Source organism: Pseudorca crassidens, chromosome 17 (assembly GCF_039906515.1).
Source record: "Pseudorca crassidens isolate mPseCra1 chromosome 17, mPseCra1.hap1, whole genome shotgun sequence".
In the NCBI taxonomy this organism is placed as follows: Eukaryota; Metazoa; Chordata; class Mammalia; order Artiodactyla; family Delphinidae; genus Pseudorca; species Pseudorca crassidens.
Genome location: NC_090312.1, coordinates 10,558,192 through 10,575,228, shown reverse-complemented (window position 1 = coordinate 10,575,228; position 17,037 = coordinate 10,558,192). Strand labels below are relative to the sequence as shown.

At 38.7% G+C, this 17,037-nt stretch overlaps 1 protein-coding gene across 3 annotated transcripts in view; it reads right to left on the bottom strand.

Annotated features, from left to right (window-relative positions):
• ADCY8 (adenylate cyclase 8) overlaps positions 1-17,037 on the bottom strand; it is a 218,726-nt gene that overhangs the window by 157,211 nt on the left and 44,478 nt on the right. For all 3 annotated transcript variants that reach the window (XM_067711242.1, XM_067711243.1, XM_067711245.1), the window contains exon 2: positions 12,871-13,020. In XM_067711242.1, the coding sequence (XP_067567343.1) occupies positions 12,871-13,020 (150 nt within the window). The remainder of the gene's footprint in view (positions 1-12,870; positions 13,021-17,037) is intronic.

Here is a 17,037-nt window from a genome sequence, read left to right as displayed (position 1 = left end):
TCCAAATTTGTTTATGTCAGCTGTAGTTGCAATTGTTAAAACAGAATGTAATTAAATACAGTACAAACAACAGAATGTGAGTGTGAAAAGAAAGCAAGTTTTTGTTTCTATGAAAAGTTGAATGCTTCAGAAACACTCAGTTTCTTTCTTTTTTTTTTTTTAACATCTTTAGTAGAGTATAATTGCTTTACAATGGTGTGTCAGTTTCTGCTTTATAACAAAGTGAATCAGTTATACATATATATATATGTCCCCATATCTCTTCCCTCTTGCATCTCCCTCCCTCCCACCCTCCCTATCCCACCCCTCTAGGTGGTCACAAAGCACCGAGCTGATCTCCCTGTACTATGCGGCTGCTTCCCACTAGCTATCTATTTTACGTTTGGTAGTGTATACATGTCCATGCCACTCTCTCACTTTGTCCCACCTTATCTTTCCCCCTCCCCGTGTCCTCAAGTCCATTCTCTAGTAGGTCTGCATATTTTTCCCATCTTGCCCCTAGGTTCTTCTGACCATTTTCTTTTCTTTTCTTCTTTTTTAGATTCCATATATATGTGTTAGCATACGGTATTTGTTTTTCTCTTTCTGACTTACTTCACTCCATATGACAGTCTCTAGGTCCATCCACCTCACTACAAATAACTCAGTTTCATTCCTTTTTATGGCTGAGCAATATTCCATTATATATATGTGCCACATCTCCTTTATCCATTCATCTGTTAATGGACACTTAGGTTGCTTCCATGTCCTGGCTATTGTACATAGAGCTGCAATGAACATTTTGGTACATGACTCTTTTTGAATTATGGTTTTCTCAGGGTATATGCCCAGTAGTGGGATTGCTGCGTCGTATGGTAGTTCTATTTTTAGTTTTGTAAGGAACCTCCACACGGTTCTCCATAGGGGCTGTATCAATTTACATTCCCACCAACAGTGCAAGAGGGTTCCCTTTTCTCCACACCCTCTCCAGCATTTATTGTTTGTAGATTTTTTGTTGATGGCCATTCTGACAGGTGTGAGATGATATCTCATTGTAGTTTTGATTTGCATTTCTCTAATGACTACTGATGTTGAGCATTCTTTCATGTGCTTGTTGGCAATCCGTATATCTTCTTTGGAGAAATCTCTGTTTAGATCTTCTGCCCATTTTTGGATTGGGTTGTTTGTTTTTTTTGATATTGAGCTGCATGAGTTGCTTGTATGTTTTGGAGATTAATCCTTTGTCAGTTGCTTCATTTGCAAATATTTTCTCCCGTTCTGAGGGTTGTCTTTTCGTCTTGTTTATGGTTTCCTTTGCTGTGCGAAAGCTTTTAAGTTTCATTAGGTCCCATTTGTTTATTTTTGTTTTTATTTCCATTACTCTAGGAGGTGGGTCAAAAAGGATCTTGCTGTGATTTATGTCATAGTGTTCTGCCTACGTTTTCCTCTAAGAGTTTGATGGTGTCCGGCCTTACATTTAGATCTTTAATCCATTTTGAGTTTATTTTTGTGTATGGTGTTAGGGAGTGTTCTAATTTCATTCTTTTACATGTAGCTGTCCAGTTTTCCCAGCACCACTTATTGAAGAGGCTGTCTTTTCTCCACTGTATATTCTTGCCTCCTTTATCAAAGATAAGGTGACCATATGTGCGTGGATTTATCTCTGGGCTTTCTATCCTGTTCCATTGATCTATATTTCTGTTTTTTTGCCAGTACCATACTGCCTTGATTACTGTAGCTTTGTAGTATAGTCTGAAGTCAGGGAGCCTGATTCCTCCAGCTCCGTTTTTCTTTCTCAAGATTGCTTTGGCTATTCGGGGTCTTTTGTGTTTCCATACAAATTGTGAAAATTTTTGTTCTAGTTCTGTGAAAAATGCCAGTGGTAGTTTGATGGGGATTGCATTGAATCTGTAGATTGCTTTGGGTAGTATAGTCATTTTCACAATGTTGATTCTTCCAATCCAAGAACATGGTATATCTCTCCATCTATTTGTATCATCTTTAAAGAAATTCTCAGTTTCCTTCTTAAAAAATGCTTTTAAATTAGGTGTGGGCATGAAATTTGCAAAAGACGGGAAACAAAGAAAATTCTACAATGGCTCTCAGATTGCTCTAAAAGTATTTTTAAATTATTTGCCCTCTTTTATGGTCAATCCATTTTGAGTGTGGCTTATGCAAAATAGAGAGTATAGAATTCCCTTCAATGGACCCATACTCACATCCAGCTGAAATAAAATATTTTAAGCATGGATTATTTTTAAAAAATACATATTTTATTTTCTCCTCGTTTATTCTACTACCATTTTTGAAATGTGCCTTCAACTATCTCCAGGCTACAAATCATACCTTCCCTTCAGCATTAAAGTTATTAGGTTGTGTTAAGTGTCCAATTCCAATTTCTTTAGTCAAAATTCCCCAGAAGGATTTATGAGATAAAAGGTCCCCACATGGCTAATCAGCTGCTCTTCAGCTTCTCCCGGCTGGATCAAAGGTGTTGAGAGCCATGATGGTGATTGAGTTCTTCTATCTGAACTGCCTCTGTAAATGTTAGTAGTATGCAAATGAGTGCATAATGATGGCCTCTCTTGGGATCAAGGAGAGTATTTTAAATTAGTACTGCACGGGGATGCCAGATATAAGAACACAAATAGCAAGAAGAAAAACTATAGTTACTAGAATCGGAGGATGTTCTGTTTTAAAACTCAGGCTGTGGCCCAGGTGGTCCAACAGTTCAAAGACCAACTATAATGCCCAACTCTCGTCTATATTGCTTGATTTCCTCACAGCAACCTTGAGAGATTATCATTTTTGACAGATGAAGGATCCAACGTTCACAGAGTTTAAGTTGTGCACCCAAGGTCACCCAGACGTGGAGTAACTAGCGATCAAATCCAGGTTTGTTCTTCTGCAAAGCTTTCACTCTTCCTGCCATGCCAGAAGATGCAAATCATGTGCTAGAAAGATTGCAAAGAACTAGGCAGCCAGATGGTTGCAAGAGTTGCAAGGGGGTAAACACAAATCCTTTGAGTGAAGTCAGCTGCCAGGAGGCTCAACGGCCATTAGCACTGTGTGTCTGCTCACTGTTCAAAATCTTACTGACAGAGGGGATCACGGTGCTAACTGCAACACTAGGCAGCGTGATAAGAACCCGTGTTAAGTAAAAATATCTAAGTGCCAAGGAAAAAGAAGTAGTTCATGACTGGAAACAGCAGAGGAGGCTTTCTAAAGGGAGGACGTCTCAGCATCGGTTTGGGGTGTTGGCGAGATTTTCAAAGAAATAGCCCTAACATTTGTGGAGTTCTTTGAAATAACACTTTTTCAGGCAAATAACATAAGTTATTTGTCTCTCAGAATGCCCCCGTGGGTTCGGGTATGCATTATCATTTCTAATTGAGAGATGAGGAAACATGCACAAAGGGTTTCGACAAGTTGTTCAAAGTCACAAGAGCAAGTTGGAAATTGACATGGGATGAGCATCTAAGCTGGCACTGTCCAGTAGAAATAGAATATGAGCCGGTGCACACATAAAAAAGGAAAAAGAAACAGTTGAAATTCATGTCAATGGTATATTCTATTTAATCTTGTATACCCCAAATATATCATTTCCATGTGTAATCAGCATGTAACCAATATGTAAAAAGTTATCAATGAGATAATTTGCATTCCTTTTTTTTTTCTTGGCATTGTCTGCAAAATCTGGTGTGTATTTTATGCTCCCAGCACATCTCAATTTAGACTAGGCACATTTCAGGGGCTCAGTATGCACACGTGGCTGGTGGCTACTAGATTGGACGGAGCAGAGTTTTTCTGATTCCTTGTCTTTCTGTTCTGCTAAACTGTCTCACAAATACAGATGGAAGGAGATGGGCATCTCATGCAAAGGGAACAGTAGGAGCAGGTAATCGTAGAGGGATGCAGTTGGTACCTCAAAACGTGTAATGAAAGAGTTTAATACGGAGTTAAGGAACCCAAGAATGGGTGCTCAAGCACCCCAAAACTAGGAAGAGTAGAGCTACAAACACTCCTGGAACCTGGAAAAACCTGTAGCCTTAGGAACTGGCTGCCTGAGAGAAACTGTGGCCTTTGGTAGAGAGATGGAAGCACTGTTAGTGCACCATCCAGCCAGGTAGACAGTGAGGAGATAAATCCATGGCCTCTTCGCCTTCCCACCCTCAAGTCTCCAGCCAGTGCCTCTCCTTGTCCAAACCCGACGAGCAGTTAGAGGTAGCGAGCCAGCTGACGCATCCACAAAGGTTAGCTTCCTGAGGCAGAGAAAGGCAGAGAAGGATACAGCCTGGACCTGGAGGGCAAGAAATCAAAGGCACAGAGGTGTGCGGCATGCTTACTGGGTTGGATGGAGAGTAACAGTACAAGGACAGTGGTAGCAAGTGACACGATTGAAAAGTCAGGCAGGAGCCAGGTAGTGGATGGGCTGTGATACAGCGCAAACGAGATTGGTTTCGAGTCTACAGGCGGTAGCAATCCGTGGGGGGCTTTAGTGTGAAATCTTCTATAATCAAAATTGGGCACAAGAAGATGATCCTGACAGGCATTACACTCTGTTGGGGTTTTGAGATGTGAGTGAGTTTCACCCCTCACCTCTCAAATGAACCTGCTGAGAAACAGATACAAGAGGCAGACAGGAATCAAGACACTTTATTACTAGCAAAAAAGATGGGGACCGGGCTTCCCTGGTGGCGCCGATGCAGGGGACGCGGATTCGTGCCCCGGTCCGGGAAGATCCCACATGCCGCGGAGCGGCTGGGCCCGTGAGCCATGGCCGCTGAGCCTGCGCGTCCGGAGCCCGTGCTCCGCAACGGGAGAGGCCACAGCAGTGAGAGGCCCGCGTACCGCAAAAAAAAAAAAAAAAAAAAAAAAAAAAAGATGGGGGCCGTGGCTGCAAAGTGAGTGAACAATGTGGGTCCTAGGCCTTCTTTTTGTACTACCTACAGCTCCTCAGCCAGAGACGGAGCATCTGGGCCACTGTAGGGCTCACTGAGTCAGTGGGTTCCCTATGGGGAGGAAAGCAGCCTGCACGGGCAGGCTCCCGGTGGAGAGAGGAGGATCCGCATTCTTACCCCACATAAGGCCTGGACACGAATACATTACACGGGACTCTTACTCTCTGTGAGATGGAGAGGGACAAGTATAGATGCAGAGAAGACAGGAGCTCGTGCTCCATACATTCTCATGAGGTCTCACATATGTGTAGAGTCCCCCATGTCACAGATTAGAAAGAAAATGGGAAGAAGCGAAATACAGCTTCTTTTTCCAGAATCGTTTTAGGGTGGAGTGACTCCAGGTGGTTAGAGCAGTTCACACTGGTTAGAAACTGGTTAGCGCCAGTTAGGAACCTATTCTGTGGGAGGACTTAAATAGTGTTAGAAAAAGAAATATAGGGACAGTTAGTAAATACAGGGGATTATGGCATCAACAGGAACTGGTACCACAGTTGATGTGGGTGAATCAGGTACAAGGAAGTGCTATTAGAAAGAAAATGCATTTTGGGGGGATGAGAGAATCAAGGACAGGCTGAGCCAGTGGTACCTGTGGGAGATGCAGCTGAAGCTGTCCAGCAGGATGTTGATGCTGGGCATCTGGAGCTCAGAAAATAACATGGTGTTAGAGATACTGACATGGAACCATCCAGAAGTGATGGTTGAAGTCATGATAAATCCCCAAAAGAGAAACAAGAGATAAAATGGCTAGTTAATGGTTCTTTAAATTTAAAAGAATTAAAATAAAAAATCAATTCCTCAGTCACACTGACTATATTTCATGTGCTGCTAAATAGTTATATGTGGTTAATGGTCTTTGGAAAACAAAGATACAGAATATTTCCAGTCATCACAGGAAATTCTATTGGACAGTACAGTTGTGGAGTATTATATATTGGCTGAAGATGGTGATTGGAAGAACACTTTACTTTTTCTCCCCAACACACCTGAAAGAAAAGAAACGGAACTACGAAAGAAGTGGCGCACAGAGGCAGAGAAGCTTTCAAGGAGTAAGATGATCGAGAAGATGCCTCCAGGCAAAATATAGCTTTTAAAATGTTGCTTAGGCGGAACTCTACCTAGGCTGAAGTCATTTATGTAAAGGAATAAGAGACAAGTGAACTTGGACTGGTAGGTGGAGGAAGTTAACGTTGTTAATTGTCAAGGAAAGATCAGACTCCTGGGTTGGAGGACAAGGACCCAACAATCACATCATGGGAGGAGAGTGTTTCCCAAATCTATTTATTCACATCTATTTTTGAGTGAACGGACATTTAGCAAACACAATTATAGCACCCATTAAATGTTGATTGTCTCTGCTTTTCTTCCTAGCTTGAGTTTTCCCCCTCTTGGATCCACAGTTATTGTGAAGAGCACAAATGAAACATGTATCCAATCCTCAAAGAGTTTACAGTGTAGAAGGAAAAATACAGCAAGAGCATAGCAAAATGTAGAAGGAGATTAATTCCCCAAAGAAATATACAAGTGAAACACTCAAGGAGGTCACAGCTAGGTGGAAGAGAGAGGGTCTTGGTGGAGGAGGTGAACTTTCAGCTGAGTTTTGAAGAGTGGATAAGGTTTAGGGATGAAAGGAATTTATACCAGGTGGGGGAAAAGCATAAGCAAAGGCACGAGTGTAATAAGATAAGAAGAATATTCAGGAAACTGAGAATGTTCCACTATAAACTAGAGAACAGTTAATATGAAATATATTAATATCAGATAAGGATGAACATGATGGTCTTGTTCATGGCACATGGGTGGTCTTAAATGTAAGAGGAGAATAGCACAAAAAGGTTTTTCTGGCACATAATGAAAAGACCTATCTAACTGGAGCAGAAAAAACAAACATTCTGAGGTTCTGCAAATTCCAGGTCAACTTTGATTCTTCCTTGAATGAATGAATGTCAAGGCTCTGCCTTACTAGGTAACAGTTATCTAGAGCTTGAAAAAACACTTCCCTAGATGCTATTGGGCACCAACATGCATTCAAACAACCAACTCAAAACTCTGTAAGAAACCCAACTTTCTCACCCAATCTATTGTGCAAACCATTAGCCTACACCAATATTGTCTGACAAAGATGTTTAAGTTAAACAAAATTGCTTTAACACAGCTAAAACATCTGCTGCATTTAATAATAATCTTCCTGCTGTTGCAACATACGGCATCATCAGAAACTTTATTCCGGGGCCCTCAGAGCATCGGAGACACCTCAAAATGCCATGATTACCGTAAGTAGGTTTCGGCAATTCTCAAAGATGAAAGAAAAACTATTAATTCATTTTAATATTTAAAACAAATATGGGCCATTTGGATCATTTGCAAGAGAGGTGGGATTACAAAAACTACAATAATTAGAATCTAACTCCCCAAAGAGAGACGTTGTAAGACGTAGCTTCCAGATGGAAAATTCCTTTCACAGGTCTGTATAAGACACGTTCTCAGCCTGTCCAAGGCTCTCCTGAATTAGATGAGTCCTCCTCCAAATTTTTAATGGGGATCACGGTGGGCACAAGTCTCTTTACTATTTTTTTTTTTTTTGGCCATGCCATGTGGCATGTGGGATCTTAGTTCCCTGACCAGGGATCAACCCGGAACCCCCTGCAGTGGAAGTGTGGAGTCTTAACCACTAGACCACCAGAGAAGTACCAAGTCTCTTTACTTTTATACAGAAGAATTATTACAACATGACCCTGGTTTAGGTGGAGGTGAAAGGAGCCAAAATTTGAATTCAACATAACTCAGTTAAATAAATGTTAATCAGAAGATCTTATATTTCAGCCATCGTGCTGGATAAATACCAGAGAATCAGATGAATCATGTAGAAGAGCTGCCTTTAAGTAGTCCTTATTGGCCATGGACAAAGAGAAATGCAGACTAGTAAACATTATAAAGTATGACAGGTTCTATGATACAGTTAACTTTAAGGCATGTTGGAAGTATAAGGAAAACATTTCAACTCAACAAGCAAGCCTCACTGAGGAAGGGGTGCTGGAACGGTATATCCAGGCAAGAGACATTACTCTGAAAGTAATGAGAGGGACGTGGCTTTCTAGGCTGCAAGAACCACATGACACAGAGCAGGGAAATAGCAGTTCAGGGAGCTGATGGTCATTTGGTTTCATGTGTGTGGCAAGGAGGCGGAAAGGGATGTGAGGAGAGAGTAAAAAGGGTGGATCCTGGAGGACCTGTTGGGTCATGCATGGGGGGCTGAATTTTATCTTGGAGGGAATGTTACCATTGAAGGGTTTTCCCGCAGAGAGGAGTGACATCAATGTCATTGTCATCACAGCATCCTCTCTAATATGCCTTGAGCACATCCTCCGCCTTGGGCTGAGAACTGTTCATCCTTAATCTCACCACAACCGTGGAGGAAGGTAGGACCATTATGATCATCTTACGCCCACAAAATCAAGGTCTTTAGAGGAGAGTAGTTTGCCTAAGTCCCTACAGCCAGGAAGCACAGGAAGTAGGACTGGAAGCCAGATCTTCCAGACATTGAAGGTTTTGCTTTTGACACCTACGGTGTACTGGTTCTGAACCAGACCAGGCTTTGGGGATGGAGACCAAGAGACCAGACAGGTAAGGGATGCTTAGTATGCTCTGTGCTAGTTGCAACTGATGACAAAATTGTTAAAAAAAAAAAAAAAGAAAAAGACCAAGTCCTTGCCTCCCAGAAAAAAAGAGCCAACATGTGCTCAACTTCTTGAAGCCGATCATCTAAATTAAAAATGTCAACATTTGGGCCCATTCAGTAGTTTCTTCCTGGTATTGTGCCAGGTGTTATGGGAGGGAACAGGGTTATGGTAAAGTTGAGAGTCACCTTCAAGGAACTTTGTTAAAAACCTAGTTTAGAAGAGACCCTGAACAAAGAGTTTTAGCATTTGCTGGTTCCTCCTGTCTGCTTGCTCTCGACCTTAAGAACAATGCCTGCAACTTCAGGTTATCTAAGGAAAAAGCCTGATTCTCAGGACTTCAAGTATCTCATCATGGTGTGGGACCCACCAAGCAAAAGGAAGCATGGTTCATGTGCCACTTATCCTTTAGCTATTGCTTGGCAATTTTTCTTTGAAAAAATGATTAGTAACCATTATTAAACATTATTATTAAATATTGACAATCTCAGTCATTTCAGAACCATTTATTCCTCACTGGTTTTCAGAAACTGCTACCATAGGTCACTCTTAAGGGACAGTTTATCCTAACAAACAGGCATGCAGTGATTCAGATCCAGTGTGGCATGCTGTAAGAGAGAGCTGTAATAGATTTTGTTCATTTTGACATACAGAGCACATTGAACAATGCCTACTGCACAGGTTAACACTCAGTAAGTAGATATCTTCCCTGAGTGGAAAAGTGCAGTGTACTCAAGAAAGTACACAACTTTGCTGCGAGATATCAGAGGAAACCTGCTTCCCAATGTTGCCAGCCTTCATCAGATCATATATATCTTGTCATCAGTACCTTTGCTAATTCTTTCTTCCTTCTCTTCCAATAATTAAAATTCTATTCATCCAATCCACAGGAGAGACTGAGTGTTACTTGTCTCTGTAATTCCACCATGAATGGGTGGATGAATAAATAAATGAATGATCATGGGAGTGCTTGTAAGTGCCCTGACAGTGTTCTCTCTTCCTTCAAGATGTTTATATGTGTTGTTTGAGATCTTCATGCCATACTCTTTACTGCTTCTCTACTGAGTTTTAAATCCTATTCACAAGTCAACTCAGGCATCATTTCTTTTAGCTAACCTTCTATCAACCTTCCGTTTAGGTGGAACCCAAACACCATATAGGTGTCTGTATAGTTGTCCATCTCTGTCCATAAACTGTGTAAGACCAGGAATTGATTGCTAGTCACCATTATAGTCCCAGGGTCCAGCAAAGCTCATGGCACATAATAGATCCTCAATAAATGAATCAATTCATTGATGAACCTATTAAGTCACTTAAATATTTCCTTTGTATTCTACCACAAGAGAAAGCCAGTTCTTGAAAAAAAATCCTACAAAACTTGAACATTTCTGTAGAATAAGACCTCTTGGTTCTGGATGCAAGTGCAAAAACAAAATGCAGTTTAGTCACCCTTGCGATAATTTCCTAAGGAAAAAGGATCTGCTGTCACTTAGGCACTTGCAATGTTTTCCTTCACATGATATAGAATTTCTAACAGTTGCAGTATTATAATTAGCTCTGAAAACGTAAATGGGGTTGGATGTGTGACTGACATTTAAAATACCGAGAGCCTAATGCTGAGTTCTGATCACCGCACACCCGAGGAGAGCCACCGTCCTGATTTCCTTCTGTGTGAATAACTTTCAAGCGGGGTTTCACCTGAGACGAGCCAATCCGTAACATGTGCTCAAACGAGTCCCCTTGGGATTGAGCTATGCTGGTTGATTCATATAAATCATCGTACACCATCACGCTAGTAAAAACTCCACTGAACTGCAAGGGCTCTGCACACAATATGTTTAACCATTAAGGAGCCTCTTCAGGAAGGGTATTATTATCCCCATGCTACAGGTGGAATAGCTAAGACTCAGAGCTTGCTCACGTTCACTAGGATAGTAAGCAACTAAGGAAAGATTTCAAATCCTGGGCAGTCTCATTTGAAAGCCTGTGCCTTCTCTGCCCATCTACCACTGAGGAAGTTCTCAGGGATAATGGAAACCTGAATCAGAGATCAATATCAATGGAAAGTAATTTTAGCACTGAATGATACAGAGCCAGCTAGCTTACAGACTAGCCCGGGAGGGAAAGAGGGTGGCCAATAGACCACAAATACTTTATCAGAATTGTACACACAGGGCTATAACAAACCAACAGCATATTCTACTTAATCCTCAGAGCAAAGAACCTTCCACCAAAAGAGCCTCTTCTTGTATTTCATCTATAAAAACAATGAGGCTGACTGATAGCTTTGTATTGCTTTATATATGTCACCTTATTTGAGGCAAACACAATGCTGAAATAAAAGATATTGTCCCAAGTATGGACGAGGAACCTAGGACTGACAGTTCAGTGGTTTAGGTGGCCAACAAGGAGGTAATATGGCTGCGGAACGAATTCTAGCGAACTTTTCACCACATTCGAGTTGTCACTTGTTCTCACCTCTGTGTATTACTTTCTTCTTCCTTCCATCAACTTAAAAAAAAATAAAGATTAGAGAGGATGGAGGAAGCTCCCTTCACTGTGTTAGATTACATCATAGTGACTCTGAGACACTGAACTTGGAGAATGGGAAAAGAAGAAAAGCCTTATGGGTATGATAAGGCAATCATTCTCAGCGTCTCCAATATTTCATATACATTAAATAAAAGACTGAGCTTCGCAGACAGCTTATCCACAATTGCAGTTCTGGTTGTGACAGAGCATCAAGAACAGTTGATGAATTATTAATACAGCAGCACTGTCTGAATTGGCATAGATCCCATGGAAAGAGTGATGTGCCAGTGGCAACTGCTCTGTTTTGCAGAAGCACACAATGTATATGTATATATAACCTGGAAGATACTGGGAGATGTTTATTGTACAAGGTGATTTCTTTCTTAAAGTTATTTTTCTAAATTATTTTATAGTGATGTTCAGGGCAGCTACAATAAATCTATTAGGAGGTTCCATAATCGTTTTAGGCTTCAACTTAGAAACGTCCTAATTCTGAATCCTATGAAACCCATGTAGGTTCTGGAAATTCAGTAGTTTCCTCTGTGCCCCTGGCAATAACATATGGCAGTGGGAGTTGAGTTTTGTCAGGTTGCACCCTACCTGTCCACCTCCTTCATTATCACACAGACCTGGCTTTGCTCATTTTAAAGATCCACGTTTTACTGATGATTCGATCAGGTTAAAATGAAAAAAAATGTTGCATTTTTTGAAGCTAATTTCTTTATAATGTCTCAAACCATTACGGCATAAAGCTTAAAATAACAAGCATACGTCCATAGACATAACTTTAAAAAAGAGCCTGGTACGGTAGAACTAATAAATCTATTGAGCATAGGATTCCCATGAGCATATAAACAGGTTGAACATAAAATATGCTCACTCTATAACCAATTTTAACACATTCCTGTTATTCCTATTTGAACATTACTTTCAGAGGCAAAGATATGCATTAATTGTAAATATATGAATAATTTTAATAGGAGCAAATCTTTATTTTTTGAAAGCTAATTTTATTTTGGGGAAACATATCATTTGTGGCCAAAGCTATTTTGTAAAACCTTATAACATCCACCCAGTCAGGATGTCCAAGAAACTCCTTTATCTTAACCTCCTCCAACTAAAACTCATGGTCTCCACCTTGAACCAACTTGCTTTCTTTTCTGCATCCCCTATCCTGGGATTGGTATCATGTTCCATAAAATTTATTGTGTTCAATGATGTCTTCTGAAAATCAGGATGAAGTATTAGGAACTACACATGTAAAAGATTTTCCTCTGAGCTTCCTATAATTTGAATTACTCTGTAGTAAAACATTTATTTGAAACAGCAATTTATAGTTTGAAAAAAGGAGAGTCAAAGATGAGAATGCTAATGGTTTTCAGAAACCATGGCCTTGTCCACAAACACAGATGTCAGTGAAAAGTGTCAGAAAATCACTTTATGTCTAGAATCATTTTATTTCTTGTGGGGAACAATGAATTGAGTGTGGCGAATAAAGCTAACTCACTTTGACCCGTGAGTCTAACATAACTATTTCCATAAGAGCGCATGGAAAAACCCGAACAAACTTTTTGGCCAACCCAATATTTTAGACTCTGGAATCCCATGACAGAAACTCTGAAAGAACACTTGCAAGTCAGGATGTGTCTGGGGAGAAAAAAGCTCCACGTAATTCAGAGACTGGCTAGGTGACAACCAGGGCATATGGCCCTTCCAGTTGGTACCTGTCTTTGGTTTTCCGTCTCTAGGCGCAGCCTGGCTTCCACACACCTCCGTGTCTCCAGGAAGGCTTGGCGCTGGGCCCGGTCTGACAGGTAACTGATAAAGATTCCAGCCGTGTTCATACACATGAATAACACTGCCTGGGCCACAACCTAAAACGGAAATACAGACATAGCCTGGTCAGGTGGTTAAAACAAGAGCTGTTTGCAGGCAAAGAGAAAAAGTAAATAAATAAAAATTTCCAATCTAAATCTTAAGGTAGTAATCCAAATGTTAAGTAGCAGGTTAGTAGAACCTTCATTCAGGTCTTGGGGTCAACTCATCTCCTCAGACCTCCCTCAACCACTCTATCCAATTTAAAGCTTCTCTCTCTCCACGTCTGAATTTGAACTCGGATTGGAAACCTCAAGTAACATAGGGCAGCTTCTTCTCTCTTCCTCTTCTTAAGGGGTTGGGGAACCAGGTGAGAAGAAGAGAAAGAGATGAATAAAAAACAGGAAAGGTGTTAGCTGAATGGTACTACTGTATTTTGACTTTGGCACCTAGTTCTTCTTGAGTAGCATGTAGGTCCTGATGTTCTTAACTCAAGAGAAGATGTCATATTTGTCTACTGCTTTCCATCTCCATTGCCATTACCCATCTCCTAGGCTCCAAAATCTCCTGGCTGGACTCTTAAATTAAACGTTGTACTTTCACATTTGCCCCCTTCCAAACTTCTCTCTAGTGAAGAAAAGCAGGCAGATTCTGGAAGGGAGTCAACACTTGGAAGAAAGAAACAGCACAGGGTGGATTTCTTGCTTTTTATGGCGTTAGCTTGCGGGCAGGTAACACTCAGTATAGTGTAGGGGAGAAAAACTCCAACAGAAAACCCCGGTGGCCTGAAGAAGCAAAGAACAGAGTTCAGAACAACTATGGCTGCTGAAAAGTGAGAGGAAAAGCCCCCAAAGAAGAGAACCAATGAGGGGGAACCTTAAATTCCTATATAAACTCTTCCCTGAACCACATATGCACAGGGCAGACAGCAAATGATTGAGTTGATGATAAAAGAATTGAGCTGAGATTTGAACTGCATTTCAAAAGACAAAGATTGTCATTTGATGCCAACCAAGTTAACCACTTTCTAAAACACAGCACAGCAAAACAAAAATCACAGTTTGCAGAAGAATGTAAGAGAATAGAGAGTCTTAACCACATAACATCCACAATGTCCTGAACATAACATGAAATTACGTGGCATGGGTATATACAGAAAAATGTGACCCCTTCTCAAGGGAAAAGATAATCAACATAGACCTGTTCTGATCTGACTTGGGTGTTGGAAGTAGCAAACAAAAATCATAGTAGCTCTTACAACTTTTCTCAATGATATAAGGGTAAATATGCTAGTAATTAGTGCAAAGATAGGAAATATCAGCAGAGAAATAGAAACCACACACACAAAATGGAAATTCTAGAACTGAAAAACACAATACCTGAAATTAAAATTTTACTGAATGATATTAACAGCAGAATTTAGATGACAGAAAAAAGAGTCAATAAGCTTGAAGCTATATCAACAAACCAAAGACAATATGAAGAGCAGTCAGAGTAAAATGTTATATATAAGGGACATACTCTCCAGTTATGATAATGATTTTCAGTTAGATAAAAGAAATGCATTGCTAAAACATAATGATATAAAAAGTTTGCAAATCAAGACAAAATAAAGCTGGTTTTGCTGTGTAAATACATATTAAAGAGAATTTAAGGAAAATCATTAGAGATAAATAGGGTCACTATGTAAGTATAAAAGGTTTAATTCCTCAGGAAGATATCAGAAGTATGAACTTGGACACATTTAACAATATGGCCTCAAAACACCCAATACGAAGTAAGATATAAATCTATGGAATTATTTATAAATCTACAATTATAATGGTCTATTTTAACACAATTTTCAGCAGTTAATAAAGATTTTTAAAAAATCAACAAAGATAGAAAGAACTTGAAAAGCTCATACAATTAACAACCTTGAAATGGAACATGGTATGCAAGTTTAATAGTACAAATTCTTTTTTAGGCACATATTGAATATTTGTAAAATAAGATTTTATGATAGGACTTGAAGTTAGCTTAGCCTCAGCAAATTTCAAAGAACTAGTATCATGTAACCACAGTCAATGACTACAATAAGATCAAGTTACAAAGCAATTTAAAAGATAACTAAAAGAATACCATGTGTTTAGAAATTTAAAATACTTCTAAATAACTCATGGATCTAAAAATATATCATAATGGAAAATATGTATAGCTAAAGAATAATGAAAATACTACTGAAAAAAACTTAGTAGTCCTCACCAAGGAATATATAATAATAAATGCTTCATTAGAAAAAGAAAAGTATATATATAACTGATTCAGTTTGCTGTACACCTGAAACCAACAAAACATTGTAAATCAACTATACTCTAATAAAAATTTTTAAAGAAAGAAAAAGAAAGGCTGAAAATGAATGTGCTAGCCATTCAACTTAAAGGTTTAGCAAAACCCAAAAAACAGATAAATCCAAAGTATGTAAAAGGAAAAAAATAAGAAAGGAGCCGAAATTAATGAGATAAAAACCAAATATAAAATACAGAGGTTCAATAAAGTCAAAAGTCTTTTTTCTGAAAGGACTAATAAAACAGTAGCACTTCTTACAAGCTTAATAAAGAAAAAAAGGGAAAAGGTTCAAACAAGCAATATTAAGAATAGAAAATTAGAATTTAAATATATGGCAGAAATTAATAGATAATAAAAATATATTATGAAGTTCAATGCTAATGAAAATCATAAATGGAATTACATATTTCTTAAAATATATCTTTATCAAAACTGACTCAAGAAGACAAGAGAAAAATTAAATAAATGCAGTCATAATTAAATATCTTTCCACAAGGAAAGCAACAGGCCCAAATGGCTTCATCAAAGCATTCTACAAACACATGTTGAAGAAATAACTTAAATATTTCATAATCTCGTCCAGAGAGTAGGAAAATAGGGAATATTCTCCAACTCAGGTTATAAGGCTAGCAGCATCCTGCTACCATAACCAATAAAGTTGGTGCACAAAGGTAATTAACAGATAAATCTCACTCATGAACATGAAAGAAAATTCCTACACATAATATTACTAAATCAAATCCATCAATACATAGAAAAAATAATTCAGTTTGACTACATTAAATTTATCCCAGGAATCTGAGGATAGTTTAACATTATCCAGTCAACTAATGCAATTCACCACATTTACAGCTTTAAAAAAAACCATATAATCATCCCACTGAGATGAAACAGCATTGATGAAATTCAATATTCTTTCATTTAAAAAAATGTGGCGATTAGGAGTAAACTTTCTTAATCACTATGTAGAATATCTACAGAAACAAAGACAAAAACACCTAAAATGAACAACTTACTCAATGATAAAAGGTTAAAAACATTTGCTTAAAGGCCAGGATGATAGTTATCTCCAAATGTATTCAACATCATTCTCAAATTCCAGCGATCTCAGTAAGACAAAAACAGAAACAAAATAAAGGTGATAAAACTTGGAAAGGAAGAAATACACTTTCATTTTTGCAGATAATTATCTATGTGGAATATCTGAAAGTCTCTACAGAAAAATTACTAGGATTAATAAGAATTTAACAAAGATGTTGGATATAAAGTCAAATTAAAACGCTAATTGCATTTCTAATGCAACCATGATAAACAGATAGAAAATTAATTTAACAGAGAAAATAATGAAATTGAATTTAAAATAATCAAATAAGACCCAGATGAAGGGTTGTACACCATGTTATGCTGTAAGATGAAAGAATTGCTATAGTAAAGATTTCAAAACTTGGTAGGTATTTTTACCCCCAGTGGAATTCAAGATGATTCTAAAATTTGTATAGAAGATCAAAGAGTCAAGAATACATAAGATATTCTTATGGGGTTATATGTATACGTATAACTGATTCACTTCATTATACAGCAGAAACTAACACAACAATGTAAAGCAATTATACTCCAATACAAATGTTTAGAAAAAAAAGAATACTAAGATATTCTTAAAGGAGAACAAAATGGGAGACTTGCAGTACCAGGTAACAGACTTGTTATAACATTGCAGTGATTAAGACCTCATGGTATTTACACGGGGA